The sequence below is a fragment of the Eulemur rufifrons genome, chromosome 28 (assembly GCF_041146395.1).
Source record: "Eulemur rufifrons isolate Redbay chromosome 28, OSU_ERuf_1, whole genome shotgun sequence".
Taxonomy (NCBI): domain Eukaryota; kingdom Metazoa; phylum Chordata; class Mammalia; order Primates; family Lemuridae; genus Eulemur; species Eulemur rufifrons.
This window is the reverse complement of record NC_091010.1, coordinates 19,247,896-19,260,174: the sequence shown is the minus strand read 5'-3', so window position 1 is coordinate 19,260,174 and position 12,279 is coordinate 19,247,896. Positions and strand designations below refer to the sequence as shown.

The window sequence follows — 12,279 nt, the reverse complement described above, 5'->3', positions numbered from 1 at the left end:
CCTGATGCCATATGATAGCAGCTGTGTGACTACCAGCAAGGTTCTTAACCTCTCTGAAACTCAGTATCTTGATCTGCAGGATGGATGTAACAATGTGCCCCTCATGGGGCACGGAGCTCAGAGAGGTGATGTATGTGGAAGTGAATCAGTGAAAGCTTATGAACATCATGATGGTTACTAGACTGTGAACTCCTTCAGGGCAGACTCAGCATGTGAGTATGCGAATTCTTTCCATTTCCTCCTCCCACGCTAAACAGGGCTTAAGCATTTGCTGAACACTCTGATTTTGATTCTGCCAGGGCGCTGTGCCTTTCCTTGACTTTAAACTATTTTACAAGTCCGGAAATTGTAGATAATTGATAATATACAAAATAATTCTTGTCTTCAGATAAAACAATTACTAATTAATAACGAGTTCAATACAATCTTTAGCACACACTCATTTAATATCTGTATGCGAGTCAGGATTTTGCCTTTTTTGAACAGTGTCTTTTTTAACATCGCTGTTACTCCTTTGCCAGAACAGTGAGTTTTTGTAGCAGGCAGTCCCTGCGTCTGAGTCTCCCTCTCAGGGCCACCGTCCGGTGTCATTAGAATTAATTTCTCGTTCGTAAATAGACGAAAGCTTCCACACTCCTAGGAGACGGGTTCAGATTCCTGCGCCACAGCTGGGGATGACACGGAGGAGCGCACGTCTCCCTGCGTTTCAGTCTCCCGGTCTGTGAAACGGGCTCATAACACATCCCTGACCCCAGGGGCGGCCGCCGCAAGCCCGTGCCCTCGCCGGCTCCCTCGCCTTCTCTCCGGGGCCTCCGGGAGCGCGGGGACCCCGAGGGAGGCCCCTTCCTGGGGAGGCGCCCGGTGGCACGTCGCCCCTCCGCACCCGGGGTCTCCGGGCTCCGCGGGGTCCGCGGGGTGCCGAGGGGCCTCTGGAGGGGGCGGGTTCGCTCGAGCCAGAACGCCCGGAGCCGCCCAGGAATTTTGGCTGGGGCTGCGAGCATTTCCTCCCTCCCGGGCCGGCGCGATCCGGGGAGGGCGGCCGCGGGCAGACGGCGCTGCGCTCGGCCGGGCGGCACCATGCGGCCCCTGCTCTGCGCGCTGGCCGGGCTCGCGCTGCTGCGCGCCGCGGGCGCCTTGGCCGGTGAGTGGGGCGCGGGCCCTGGGGCACGGGCGAGGGCAGGGGACCCACAGCCGGGGGACCAGCAGATGGCGAGGTGGGGGGGGGGGGGAGAGAGAGAGAGAGAGAGAGGCGGAGGGAAGGTGGGAGAGACAGAGCTGGACACAGCGGCGAGATGGAGAGAGAGAGAGAGAGAGATGGAGAGAAAGATGTTCAGAGAAAACAGACACAGATGGAAAAAAAGGCAGAGAAATAAAGACAGAGGAATGGAAAGATAAAGGAGAGAGGAAAGAATGAAAAGAGGAAAGGAAAAAGGAGAGGCTGAGACAGCAAAAGGCTTTGGAGATAAACGGATATCAATGAGGATAGACAGAAAAAGGAGTTTGAGAGACAGAAGAGAACGAGAAGGGAAGAAGGAGAGTAACTGAAATGGCAAAAGGAAGGAGGAGGGGAGAGAGAGGGAGAAAACAAACTCCGTGCCAGGGCCAGAGCTGGCGACAGAGAAGGAGCCAAGCATCTGGGGGCATGAGGTCAAGTCTGCTGGCTGGGGCCGCCCTGGAGGCCAGCAACGTCCCAGAGCTGCCCACGCCCTCGGGCCTGGCTCTATAGCGCATTGCTAGGAAGCTGAGCTCCAGGGGGAGAATGCCCCAACCTGGGCCCAGCACAGCCTTAGGGAGACAGGCAGGCAGCCGGAGGGGAAAGGCCACTGCGTCACCTGCCAGGTGGCCTGCGATGGTTCCGCAGCCTAGGGGAGGACGCCAGCCTCCAAGTTCCCAGAGAGCTTCTCTGGGGGCCTAAGCTGCCTTGGGTGGAGGTGGGAGGATGTGAAAGAGAGAGGGGCCTACTGGGTACTCCACTAGCTGGGGTCCTTGCCTTGTGCTATCCCTTTCCTCCTCTGCACCCCCCAGTAGCCTCAGTACTGCCCCTCCACAGTGAGGCTCAGAGAGTGTGACCTTTGTCAAGTGACTTACTGGGGTATAGCCTAGGACTGTACGTTCCACCAGCCTGCATGTTGCACTGCACATCACAGTCTACAGCCCACATCCCTGTCTACCCAGGGAGTGGCTGCAGCTCATCCCAGTGGGCCAGGCGAGGGGAAAGCTCAGGCCTCGCGGTGCCAAGGCCGAGCCCTCGCCAAGCATCAGGCCTCCCCGCCCCCTCTGCCAGGCCCTTGGGTCCACATAGGCAGAAGTGTTCTGTGCCAAGATAGGAGCCCCCAGTCCCTCTCAGGGCCCAGGGAACTGTGGGAGTGAGCACTCAGAGAAAGGATCCAGGCCACCCTGACCCGGGGGAGCCCCTGCCTGGGGTGAGTGGCTTCGCCTGGCTGAGCCTGTCCCCTTCTGCAAATCTGGGAGAATGAGGCCCGCCCCATGGGGCTGGCTTCAGAGAATGGATGATAGAGGGAACACACACCAACCCATATTTTCTCAGAGCCTGCTTTCTCCTTTAGCCACAACTGGTATTTAAAAATTTAAACCCACTTTCAAACCTTATCTTTCTTTCTGATTATGCCTGCTCATTGCTACAGATTAAGAAGAAAAGGAGGAAAATATAGATGTATTAATGTAATTTTACAGATTTCACACATTTTTGTGCATAACCTTTCAGATTTCAGACAATATTCCATTTTTTTTACTTTTGATTATGAAAACTTTTGGATACAAAAATAAAGTATAAAATAATAGTATGCCAAAACAGAATAGCGTAATGTACTGATCAACCCTGTTTCAGCAAGTATCAGTTCATGACCAATCTTATTAAATTTATAATCTCCAATTTCTCTCTTCTCCCTGGATTATTTTAAAGGACATTCCAGGCATCATATATTTTTATCTATAAATATTCCCTGTGTACCTCTAAGAGATAAATACTGTTTTAGTGAACATAACTGCAGTGCCATTAACATACTCAAAAAATGGTGTGTGATTGAATATCATCAAATATTCCAACCAGTGTTCGAAGTCCTTGATTGTGTTATAGGTTTTTACAATTCACTTGTTTGATCAGAATAAGGTTATATACGTTGCATTTGGTTGATAAGTCTGTTAAGTCTCTTTAAATATGTAAGTTCTCTTACCTTTTTTTCCCCTTAACATTTATTTGTTGAAGTAACTAAGTTTGTCCTGTAAAGTTTTCCACATTTAGATTTTGCTAATTGCATCCCTTTTGCATCATTTAAATGTTCCTCTCCCCCTTGGATTTTCTATAAACTGATAGCTAAACCTAGAAGCTTGATCAGATCCCAGTTAGATTTTTCTTTGCAAGAATACTTTATAGATAGTCTTCATTATTTTAATTTGTATTCCTTTGATTACTACTGAAGTTGGACTTTTTCTTCACAGGCACATTGGTCATTTCTACTGTCTTATAAATTGTCTTAGACTTTTTCAGTTGTGGTGTTGGGATTTTTCATATTGTTCTGTAAATGCTCTTTATATATGAAGTGAAGAAAACTTGTTTGTGTTACCTATAGAGACCTTTTGTTAAGGTAAGGCTTCAGCCGAGGTCCTATTTTTCTATTGGAGGAATTTGAAGTCTTAAGAGCTTCATCCCTTTAACTAGTATAACCATTCTCATCCATGCCTTGGGTTCAAGTGGGGAAGCTGTCATTGTCCAACACTGTTCCCCAGGTCCCCATGGGCATCTGTCTTCCACTGGGATTCTGCTTTTGCCACAGGGCTGTGCTGAGGATCATGGTGTCTCTTCTCACAAAAATGGATATGGTGGGGAGGGAACTTCTCAAAGACAATTTGACCCAAGGTGCACATTTGGGCTCTTGTGGCCCTGAGACAGCTGCAAAGGTGTCACATGTCACCACCATCTACTATGTAATGTTAGGCATGCTACTTAACCTCTTTGCTCTTTGGTTTTCTAATCTGTGGGGGAAAAAAGGGAGGGGGAGGAATATAAGAATAGTGACCTCACAGAATTAAATGAAATGACTGCTGTAAGCACTGAACAAGAAGCTTGGGCCACGATAAGCGATCACAAATCAATGGTAGCTTGGAATATAGAGTTCGGCTGTGCCCATTCTAAAGGTGAAGAAGCCAAGGAGGCAGCCGGTGGATTGGCATGTATCAGGGAACCAGAGAGTGGGTCAGCGCTGAGCCCCTGCGTCCTTGCTGGAGAAGCCCCCCCAAACACTCCCTGGAGAGGCGGGGTCCTGGTTCGAGCTTCACTGACCGACTGACTTGGTGCCTTCATCTTCCCAAGCAAATGTGCCTGTGTGGCATCTGCACATGACTTGGCAGTTCCAAGGCGTCGTCCAGAGCAGGAGCAACACAGCCATCCTGCAAAGCAGTCGCGCAGGGCGCATGCCTTGCAGATGCGGGGAGGGAGGCTGAGAGAGGCAGAGGGTGCACAGTTGGTCGGAAAGACTGAATCTCCGACTTCCTACCCGCCTCTTTCCACAGCACTCAGAGCTCTGTCCTTGATGGCTTTCTAGACCTTTTCAGCATCCTGGGGATTTGGGAGTGCTTCAGTACATCATAATTCAGTGGATTAAAAAACACAGTATTCCAAGATGGAAGTAATCTTGGGCCCCTGAGTGGCCTCAGGGAGCAGAGCCGCCTGCAGCGCCACCGCCAGCCAGTCTACCTCTGAATCTATACCCGAGAGAGAACACGTGTGTGATTGAGGCGGGCAGCCCCCTGCCTCCTTACAGCAGCCTCGCTCGTATCCTAAGAAAAGTACTAACAGCCAGACACGGAATGCATTGGAATGACATTGGTACCATCTCAGAATGATCAAAAGGCTCAAATCCAGTCTGGAAAATGACCAGAGACCAGGGGAGACAGGACACATCCCTCCCCAAAGAAAACAAAACAAAAACGTTCCTTGTAATCCGAGCTCTCTCTCTCAGGGGGCTCGAGGGGTCCCTCTTCTCTTTCAGCCGAGTGGCTCCGCATTTTGGAGTTCTTCATCGAATCGTTTGGAAATTGCGTTCTGCTGCTTTAACAATAATCACAACCACGGATGGTTTTGAATGAATCACGAATCTTTATACCAATATTAGGTGAGGTAAAATTTATTATTCTATTATACTGGATGTGGTCAAATATAATTAACCCCCAAGTGGCCAGTGTTGCTGGTCAGAGCAACTTTGTGACTTTGATGATGCAGAAGACACAGTGGCACTTACAGTCGCTGCTGAGAATAAGTTTGTCATCACTCAGCGCAGAAATCGCAGAAATCGTTGGCGTGGTGGGCGCTTTCTTACTGTTTGGGTCCCAGATACGAAAGGTCTCCCTGGAAGGCCTGGAAGTGGGAGGACGGGATCCAGTGGCCGTGTCTTTAACTGGGGCCGCAGGCCCGGCCCAGCCCTCCCCCGGGGTCCCTGGCTCCGCTGCAGCCTGTTCTCACCAGCACAGGATGCCCCACCCATGGCCACCGTCCAGGGTGCACATCAGGCCCGGAGCAGGAGCCTGGCCAGAGAAAACAACCCAGCATCCAAGGAGGTCCGTTTCCCAGCTGGCAGGGAGGGCGGGAGGGAAGGAAGGAAGGGAGCAGAACCGCAGCCTTGGCCGTTCAGGGTGGATCACGATAATCCTTCAGCCTTTCGCACACCTCTCGTTTGAGCCTCCTGGCAGCCCTGTGCGTGTGTGTGCGTGTGTGTGTGTGTGTGTGTGTGTGCAGGCACTCAGTTCTTGACTTGCTGGAGCTTCTGGTCCTAGAAGCTTCTCCTTCACTCATCCCATTCCTGTCCTTGTAGCTGACCTTTGAGGCCTCTCAGCTGGCTTGGAAAGACAGAGAAGAATTATGGGTGAGCGACATCTGGGCCACAGGCCTCAGGCTGACCCCACCCCATTTCACAGAGCAGACGGCAGAGGCTCCAGGAGGAGAAGAAAGCTTCTCTCGGCCCCACAACAATAAATGGCCATGCCGGGCTGAGACGGGGTCTGCCTGAGCTGAGCCGTGGTGAGGACCCCTGGTGAGGACCCCGTGCAGGAGGGAGCAGGCGCGACGGGGAGTGTTAGTCCTTGCTCCGAGCTTGCTCCGAGTGTTAGTCCTTGCTCTGAGCTCTTGGAGGCCCCGATGAGTTCATGGACAGTTGTGGCGGTTGCACAGAGCACGGTTTTGTCCAGATGTGAGGGATTAGTGCTGAGCTGTGTGGAGAGCGACCCAGCCCGGGCTTTTCCCAGGGGGGGTTCTGGAGCCAAGTCAGACCTCATCGCAGACACGCTGGGAACAGGGTGTTGTAGGCCGGCGGGGAGGAGCAGATCCGTGTGCGTGAGTCCTGAAGCAGCCAGATCCCTGCTGGGCGCATGTTGCCGCCTCTTGGCCTAAGCCTGGGGGATGTGCTCCAGGGAAGAGGGTTAGGGTCTGGGAGAGGGCAGGGGAAGCTCGGGGGAAAGACTTGGCCACAGACCCACTGAGGACAGGCCCCTCTTCCCAGGACGGCCGCCCTGTGGTGAGAACAGCTCTCCAGCCTTTCCTCTCCAGGCTGAGCAGCCTGGTGTCAGCTGAGACAAATGAACTTGGAGTCCCTTTGTCGGGGCCACCTCCAGCCCTGCTCCCGCCTCTCCAGAGCATCTTCAGGATGTGTGGCCGAGTGGAATGCAGCCCCCACCCTCTGTGGTCTCTCTTCACCCGCCTCTCGCCCTGAACACTTTACGTGGTTGCCTGCAGCCCACGATAGCTTTTGCTCTTTGCTGACAACCCCATCCAACAATTGGCTTTTGTTATGGAACATTTCAAACCATATACACAAGCGCAGAGAGAGCAGCTGAATGCACCCCGAGCACGCGTCACTCAGCTTTCACAGGGATCAACTCTTGGCCAATCTTGTTTGCCTCATAGCCCACCCATGCCTCTCCCCAGCCCCACCCAGGCCTGGATTACTCTGAAGTAAACCCAAGAGCTCATAGCATTTCATCTGTAAATGTTTCGATATGGGTCTCTAAGAGACTCGCTTTTTAAAAAGCAGCCAAAGTGCCATTATAATGTCCCCCTGCCCCGGATTCGGCAGTAGCACCATTAACCTTTGAAGAGGCTTTGCTAAGCTCAATGGAGGGAAACAATGCAAAGGAGAATTTTAAAAACAAATTGTTCTCCACTGAAGATGCTCAGAATTGAAGGCAGTTTTGTCCCTGGTCTTGGTTCCCATCCCTGAATGCTTCCAGAGAGAGCTGGAATCAGAAAATCTAAGGGCAGAAAGACACCAGCAGAGCCCCAGAAGGCCACTTGCCGAGATGGGGCCAGGAGAAGGTCAGGGTGCTTGGTGTCCAGCCATTTGCTGACAGTGTGACCTTGGGCAAGCCACTTACCTCTCACAGTTACACATCCACCACTAGCAAAGTGGCTCACCATCCCTGTCCCACCCCAGGTCTTGCCCACGTTGATATTGTCACTATCTGAAGCTGCTCCTCCTCTAAAAGCTAAAATTGCAATGTCCCTTACCACTTGGCCCTCCTGTTACTCCTGTGACTTCATCGAGACCTCCAGTCCCTTCAGCACCCCCATTTCTCTCCCAGTTTATGGGCGCTCTTCTTGGCCTCCTCTCCTTCATCCCAGCTAGGCCCCAGGGCCCCTCCCTGGTCACATTTCAGCTCCCTGGCCCCTCGCCCCAGCACACTCATCCGCAAACTCCCAGAGTCAGCCCCACCCAGCCGACTGTCTTCCTGGCTCTGCACCCAGCGGGGGAGCACAGCTGGCAGAGGCCCCACGATCTGTGGTTCCTCACCGATGCCACCCATTCTGCATGGTCCTCCCGCACCGCCTCCCTCGTTCTCCACATCCCCTTTGGAAGCCCTCTCTCTATTCCAGTCCCTCACCCAGTGGTGCACTGATAGACTGGCGCTCATAAAGAAAGAGTGCTCATTTCCATGGTGTAAATATTCTCACCACGGCCATCACTTTAATGGCCAAGTTTAACAACCCACTCACAGAATTCCTGCAAACTTCACAACCAGCTCTCCTCCCTACTTGAATTTCAGCAGGTGCCTCCCTCTGACTTTACCGAGGGAGTAGAGGCCGTCAGGTGGGAGCTCGCTCAGCTCTTCGGCCGCTAAGTACAGGTGTGTCTTGGCCCGTTTTTGCTGCATTACCTCCCTTTCTTCCAGGGGTTTCCCAGCCCTCTGGATCCCAGACCACCCATCGGTTCAGGAAATGCATTCCTTCGTTCTCCTGTCTCCTTCCTGTCCCTCAGCTGGAAGCATGGTCGAGTTTCCCAATGCTTACAAGACAGAAAGGACAACAATCAACACTTCTCTAGACCTTGTGACCTGTCCCCTTCCTTCACAGCCAAGCTTGGTGAACAAGTTCTCCGGGTTCAAGTGTCCACCCCCTGACCCGGCCTTCCCTTCTCATCCCACTGCAATCTAGACTCTGCTTTGCCCCCAACACTTGGCCAAAAGTGCCAGGGTGACATTCGGCAGGGCCTTTCGTGGCATTCTGCTTTTCTGGTCCTTATCTTGCTAGCCCTCCCTGCTGCGTTAGGCCATACTGACTTTTCCATGCTCGGTAGGATCCGTAAACTCCTGGCTTCTCTTGACGTTTGGGGCAGCCCCCTCCTTGCTGAGCGCCAGTACTCTCCAGGGCTTCAGCCAACTCTGGCACCCCACAGGCATCTCGGAGTTACCAGCTTGAAACCTGGGCTCAGCCCAGGGCTCGGAGACGTCTGGTGTGGGGGCGATGGTGCCAGGAAGGACAAACGTTGAGGAGAAAAATAATGAATCAAGGGCCGAGTGGGTAAACCTCAGATCCTCTGCTCACGGGTGCTGTGACCTCAGACACCCATTTCAGCCCTCTGTGTGTCAGTTTCCCTGTGTGTCAACTGGAGATAACAGGTGGTCGGAGAGGTTAACACCTGTGCTCGGCACACGACACGGTGCGCGGTAAGCGCTCGGATCCAGCGTCGGCTGCTGCTCGCTGGTGCCCATGCTGGCCTATGGCCGCTCATTTTCCTTTCTCTTCCTCCAGCTGCCGCCTCTGTTCATCACTTCTCACCCTGATTACTGCAGCGACCTCCTGCCTTCATAGACACATCCATTCTATACTTTAAAAATTCATGTATGACTCTGTGACTCTTCTGTTAAAATAAACCCCCAAACATGCATGGGAATTGGTTTACTACGGCCTCTGGGCTAAAGCTCTGCCCCCTTGGCTCCACCTGCAGGGTGCCCCTCGCCATGTTCTCCCTGCCCGGCCTGTGTGTTCAGCTGCTGCAGACTCCCTGTGGCGTTTCTGCACCCCGAGCCACTCGTCCACACCGCTGCCTTTGCCCGTGCCCTTCCCCCTGGCTGGCGTCTTTCCACCTGTCCTGACCTGTCCCAGTTCAGGCCTCGCCTCCTTGAGGAAGCCCGCCTGGGTCTGCAGGGGACCGTGGTCACAGAGACGAGTGAGGGACTGAGGTGGCCACAGCTTGCACACAGACCCACACCCGGGCCTTCCTCTGCTCACCCGTGCGGTTGTTGGCAGGCCCCCTCGCTGGAGCTCAGTGTTTTGCAAGAGTCTCTGGTGTTACAGGGAAACCGAGGGCCCCGCACTGACAAGACTTGTTTTCCCGCAGCTGCAGAACCCTTCAGCCCCTCCCGAGGAGGCCCAGCTCAGAGCACAGGATGTGACAGGCACGGGGCTGTCCAAGGCCGTCTGGACGTCATGCAGGAGGTAACAGTGTGGTTTGGGAGGACATGTGGCTTCACAGAGTGCAGATGCAAGCTTTCTTTGGAACGTCAGGAAATCCAGGCAATGCTGCCCTGTGGTCACCAGGTTAAACATGCCCCTGCCCCATCAGGGCTGTTGGCTGACCGGCCCCCAGCAGACCCTCCCTCCCCCGGGGCCTTGCTTACACCCCCTCCCCGAGAGATCTCCACGTAATTACCAGACGCGAAGGTGGAAATTCAATCACTGTGTTTTGTTATACAGCCATGGTTCCTACCTGCAGCCCAAAAATTCGTGTGGGGGAAAAAAATGACATCTTTACTGTCACAAGCCTAAAAAATGGGAGTGCTAAACTTCACTGAAATCCATTCATTCATCATAAATACAGACAGCAAACCACGGTATTAATAGTACTGTGACTTTGTCATCAATAGACATCACAGATAATTTCACCCTGTCATAGTTGCTGTATCTCCACATATCATTTATACTCCTCATCATGTCAAAATTTCAGTAGTTGTTAGGTCTGATGTTAGATCCTGTGATTTAGTGGGATAATAAATACATATATTATATCAAAAATTTAATTTTTAACAATTGAATAACATTTTAATATAATTTGTATCCTTGGTAATTCTGTATGTTTTATTTTTTGCACTTGAAGCATTATTCTGAGAAGAAGTCTGTAGGCTTCACCACATGGCCAACGGGGTCCATGGCACACACACCAAAAAAAAAAAAAAAAGGTTAAGAACCCTGAATAAGGCCGGGCGCGGTGGCTCACGCCTGTAATCCTAGCACTCTGGGAGGCCGAGGCAGGTGGATTGCTCAAGGTCAGGAGTTCGAGACCAGCCTGAGCGAGACCCCGTCTCTACTAAAAAAAAAAATAGAAAGACATTATATGGACAACTAAAAATCTATATAGAAAAAATTAGCCGGGCATAGTGGCGCATGCCTGTAGTCCCAGCTACTTGGGAGGCTGAGGCAGTAGGATCGCTTAAGCCGAGGAGTCTGAGGTTGCTGTGAGCTAAGCTGACGCCACGGCACTCACTCTAGCCTGGGCAACAAAGTGAGACTCTGTCTCAACAAAAAAAAAAAAAAAAAAAAAAAGAACCCTGAATAAAGAAAATTGCAGGATTCCAAACCTGTCATTTGGCAGAGATGCCACCAGGGGGCAGGGCAACAAAAGGAATGTGAGCTCCAGGCTGCAAAGTCCAAAAGGGAAAAGGTGTTCTAGGGTCGCTCCATGCCAACCACTGAGTGCCACACAGGAAGTGGCCTTGAAGAGCGAGCCCCTATGATATTGTCATCTGGGGAAACTGAGGCAGGGGCACAATATGAATGAGGAGGACCCAGGTCCTGAAGCACCCAGTCCCCTTCCCCCTGCACCCACTGGACCTCTAGGTGCTCCTTAGCATGTGGCTGATGAAGCAGGACGTGGCACCACTCTTGTCCTTGCTTTTGTCTCCTGCTCCTGTCCTAGACGCTGGAGAAGACAGTGGAGCACCTAGAGACAGAAGTGAAAGGCCTGCTGGGCCTGCTGGAGGAGCTGGCCTGGAACTTGCCCCCCGGGCCCTTCAGCCCGGCCCCCGACCTCCTTGGAGACGGTGAGTGGCTCAGGTGGCAGAGAGGCAGGGGAGGGAGGGGAGTCGCGGGGCACCGCTGGGCGGGAGACCCTCCAGCACCCCCTGCTTGCTCACTCCGAGGCCACCCCTTTCTTTCAGATAGCTTCTGAGCCCCGAGGTGGAGGAGCCCGGCAGCGGCGGGTAATACACCTGCCGGCAGCAACCCTCTGAGGACGCAGCCACGTCTTCTCTCCTGCCTTCCCCAGCTTTGTGTGAAATAAAAGCCACTCCTCTGGTCCCCTCTGTGTCTGCTGACAGAGCGACCTGTAACCACAGCCCCTTGTGCGTCCACCCCCGTGCCCTGAGGCCTGCATCCTTCTCCGGGCTCGGACCTGGGAGCCCTCTCCCCCAGCCCCCTGCCGTCTCTACCACATCCCTCCTTATTTGCAGGGCAGACGTGTTCACAGAAGTGAGACACCCAGGCCCAGAACTGTAACGCAGCACGGCAGAAAAACCCTTTGAGTAGCTACTCAAAACATGGCCACAGACGAGCAGCAATGGCGTCACCTGGGAGCTTGTCAGAAACGCAGCGTCCTGGGCCCCGCCTAGGCTCCTGAGTCACAATCCTCATTGTAATGAGACCTCCAGGGCATTTGTGTGCCCATTAAAATTTTTTCTTTTAATTTTCCATTGAGGTGCAATTCACATAACATAAAATTTACCATTTTAACCATTTTAAACTGTATAAATTAAGTGGCTTTTGGTACATTCACAATGTTGTGCAATCATCACCACCAATTCCAGAACATTTTCATCACCCCAAATAGAAACCCTGTGCCTATTGAGCAGTCACCTGCCAACCTTCCTTCCCCCAGCCCCCTGGAAACCACTAGCCTGTCGCTATGGGCTTGCCCATTTAAAACGCAGTGGTTCCCCCTTATCCATGGTGTTGCCTTCCATGGTTCCGGTTACCTGCAGTCAGCCATGGTCTGAAAA

At 52.6% G+C, this 12,279-nt stretch overlaps 1 protein-coding gene across 1 annotated transcript; it reads left to right on the top strand.

The window, feature by feature from the left end:
- The first annotated feature begins 1,050 nt into the window (after positions 1-1,050).
- Positions 1,051-11,554, top strand: PLAC9 (placenta associated 9). The gene is made up of 4 exons (XM_069460847.1): positions 1,051-1,141; positions 9,627-9,724; positions 11,202-11,325; positions 11,443-11,554. Exons 1-4 carry the CDS (start codon positions 1,078-1,080, stop codon positions 11,451-11,453), a joined length of 297 nt encoding a protein of 98 aa, XP_069316948.1. The 5' UTR covers positions 1,051-1,077; the 3' UTR covers positions 11,454-11,554.
- Positions 11,555-12,279: the final 725 nt, after the last annotated feature.

Coding starts and splice junctions, on each gene's coding strand:
- PLAC9 (XM_069460847.1), top strand. CDS start 1,078: ATGCGGCCCCTGCTCTGCGCGCTGGCCGGGCTCGCGCTGCTGCGCGCC. Junction 1,142..9,626: donor CGCCGCGGGCGCCTTGGCCG/GTGAGTGGGGCG, acceptor GTTTTCCCGCAG/CTGCAGAACCCTTCAGCCCC. Junction 9,725..11,201: donor GTCTGGACGTCATGCAGGAG/GTAACAGTGTGG, acceptor CTCCTGTCCTAG/ACGCTGGAGAAGACAGTGGA.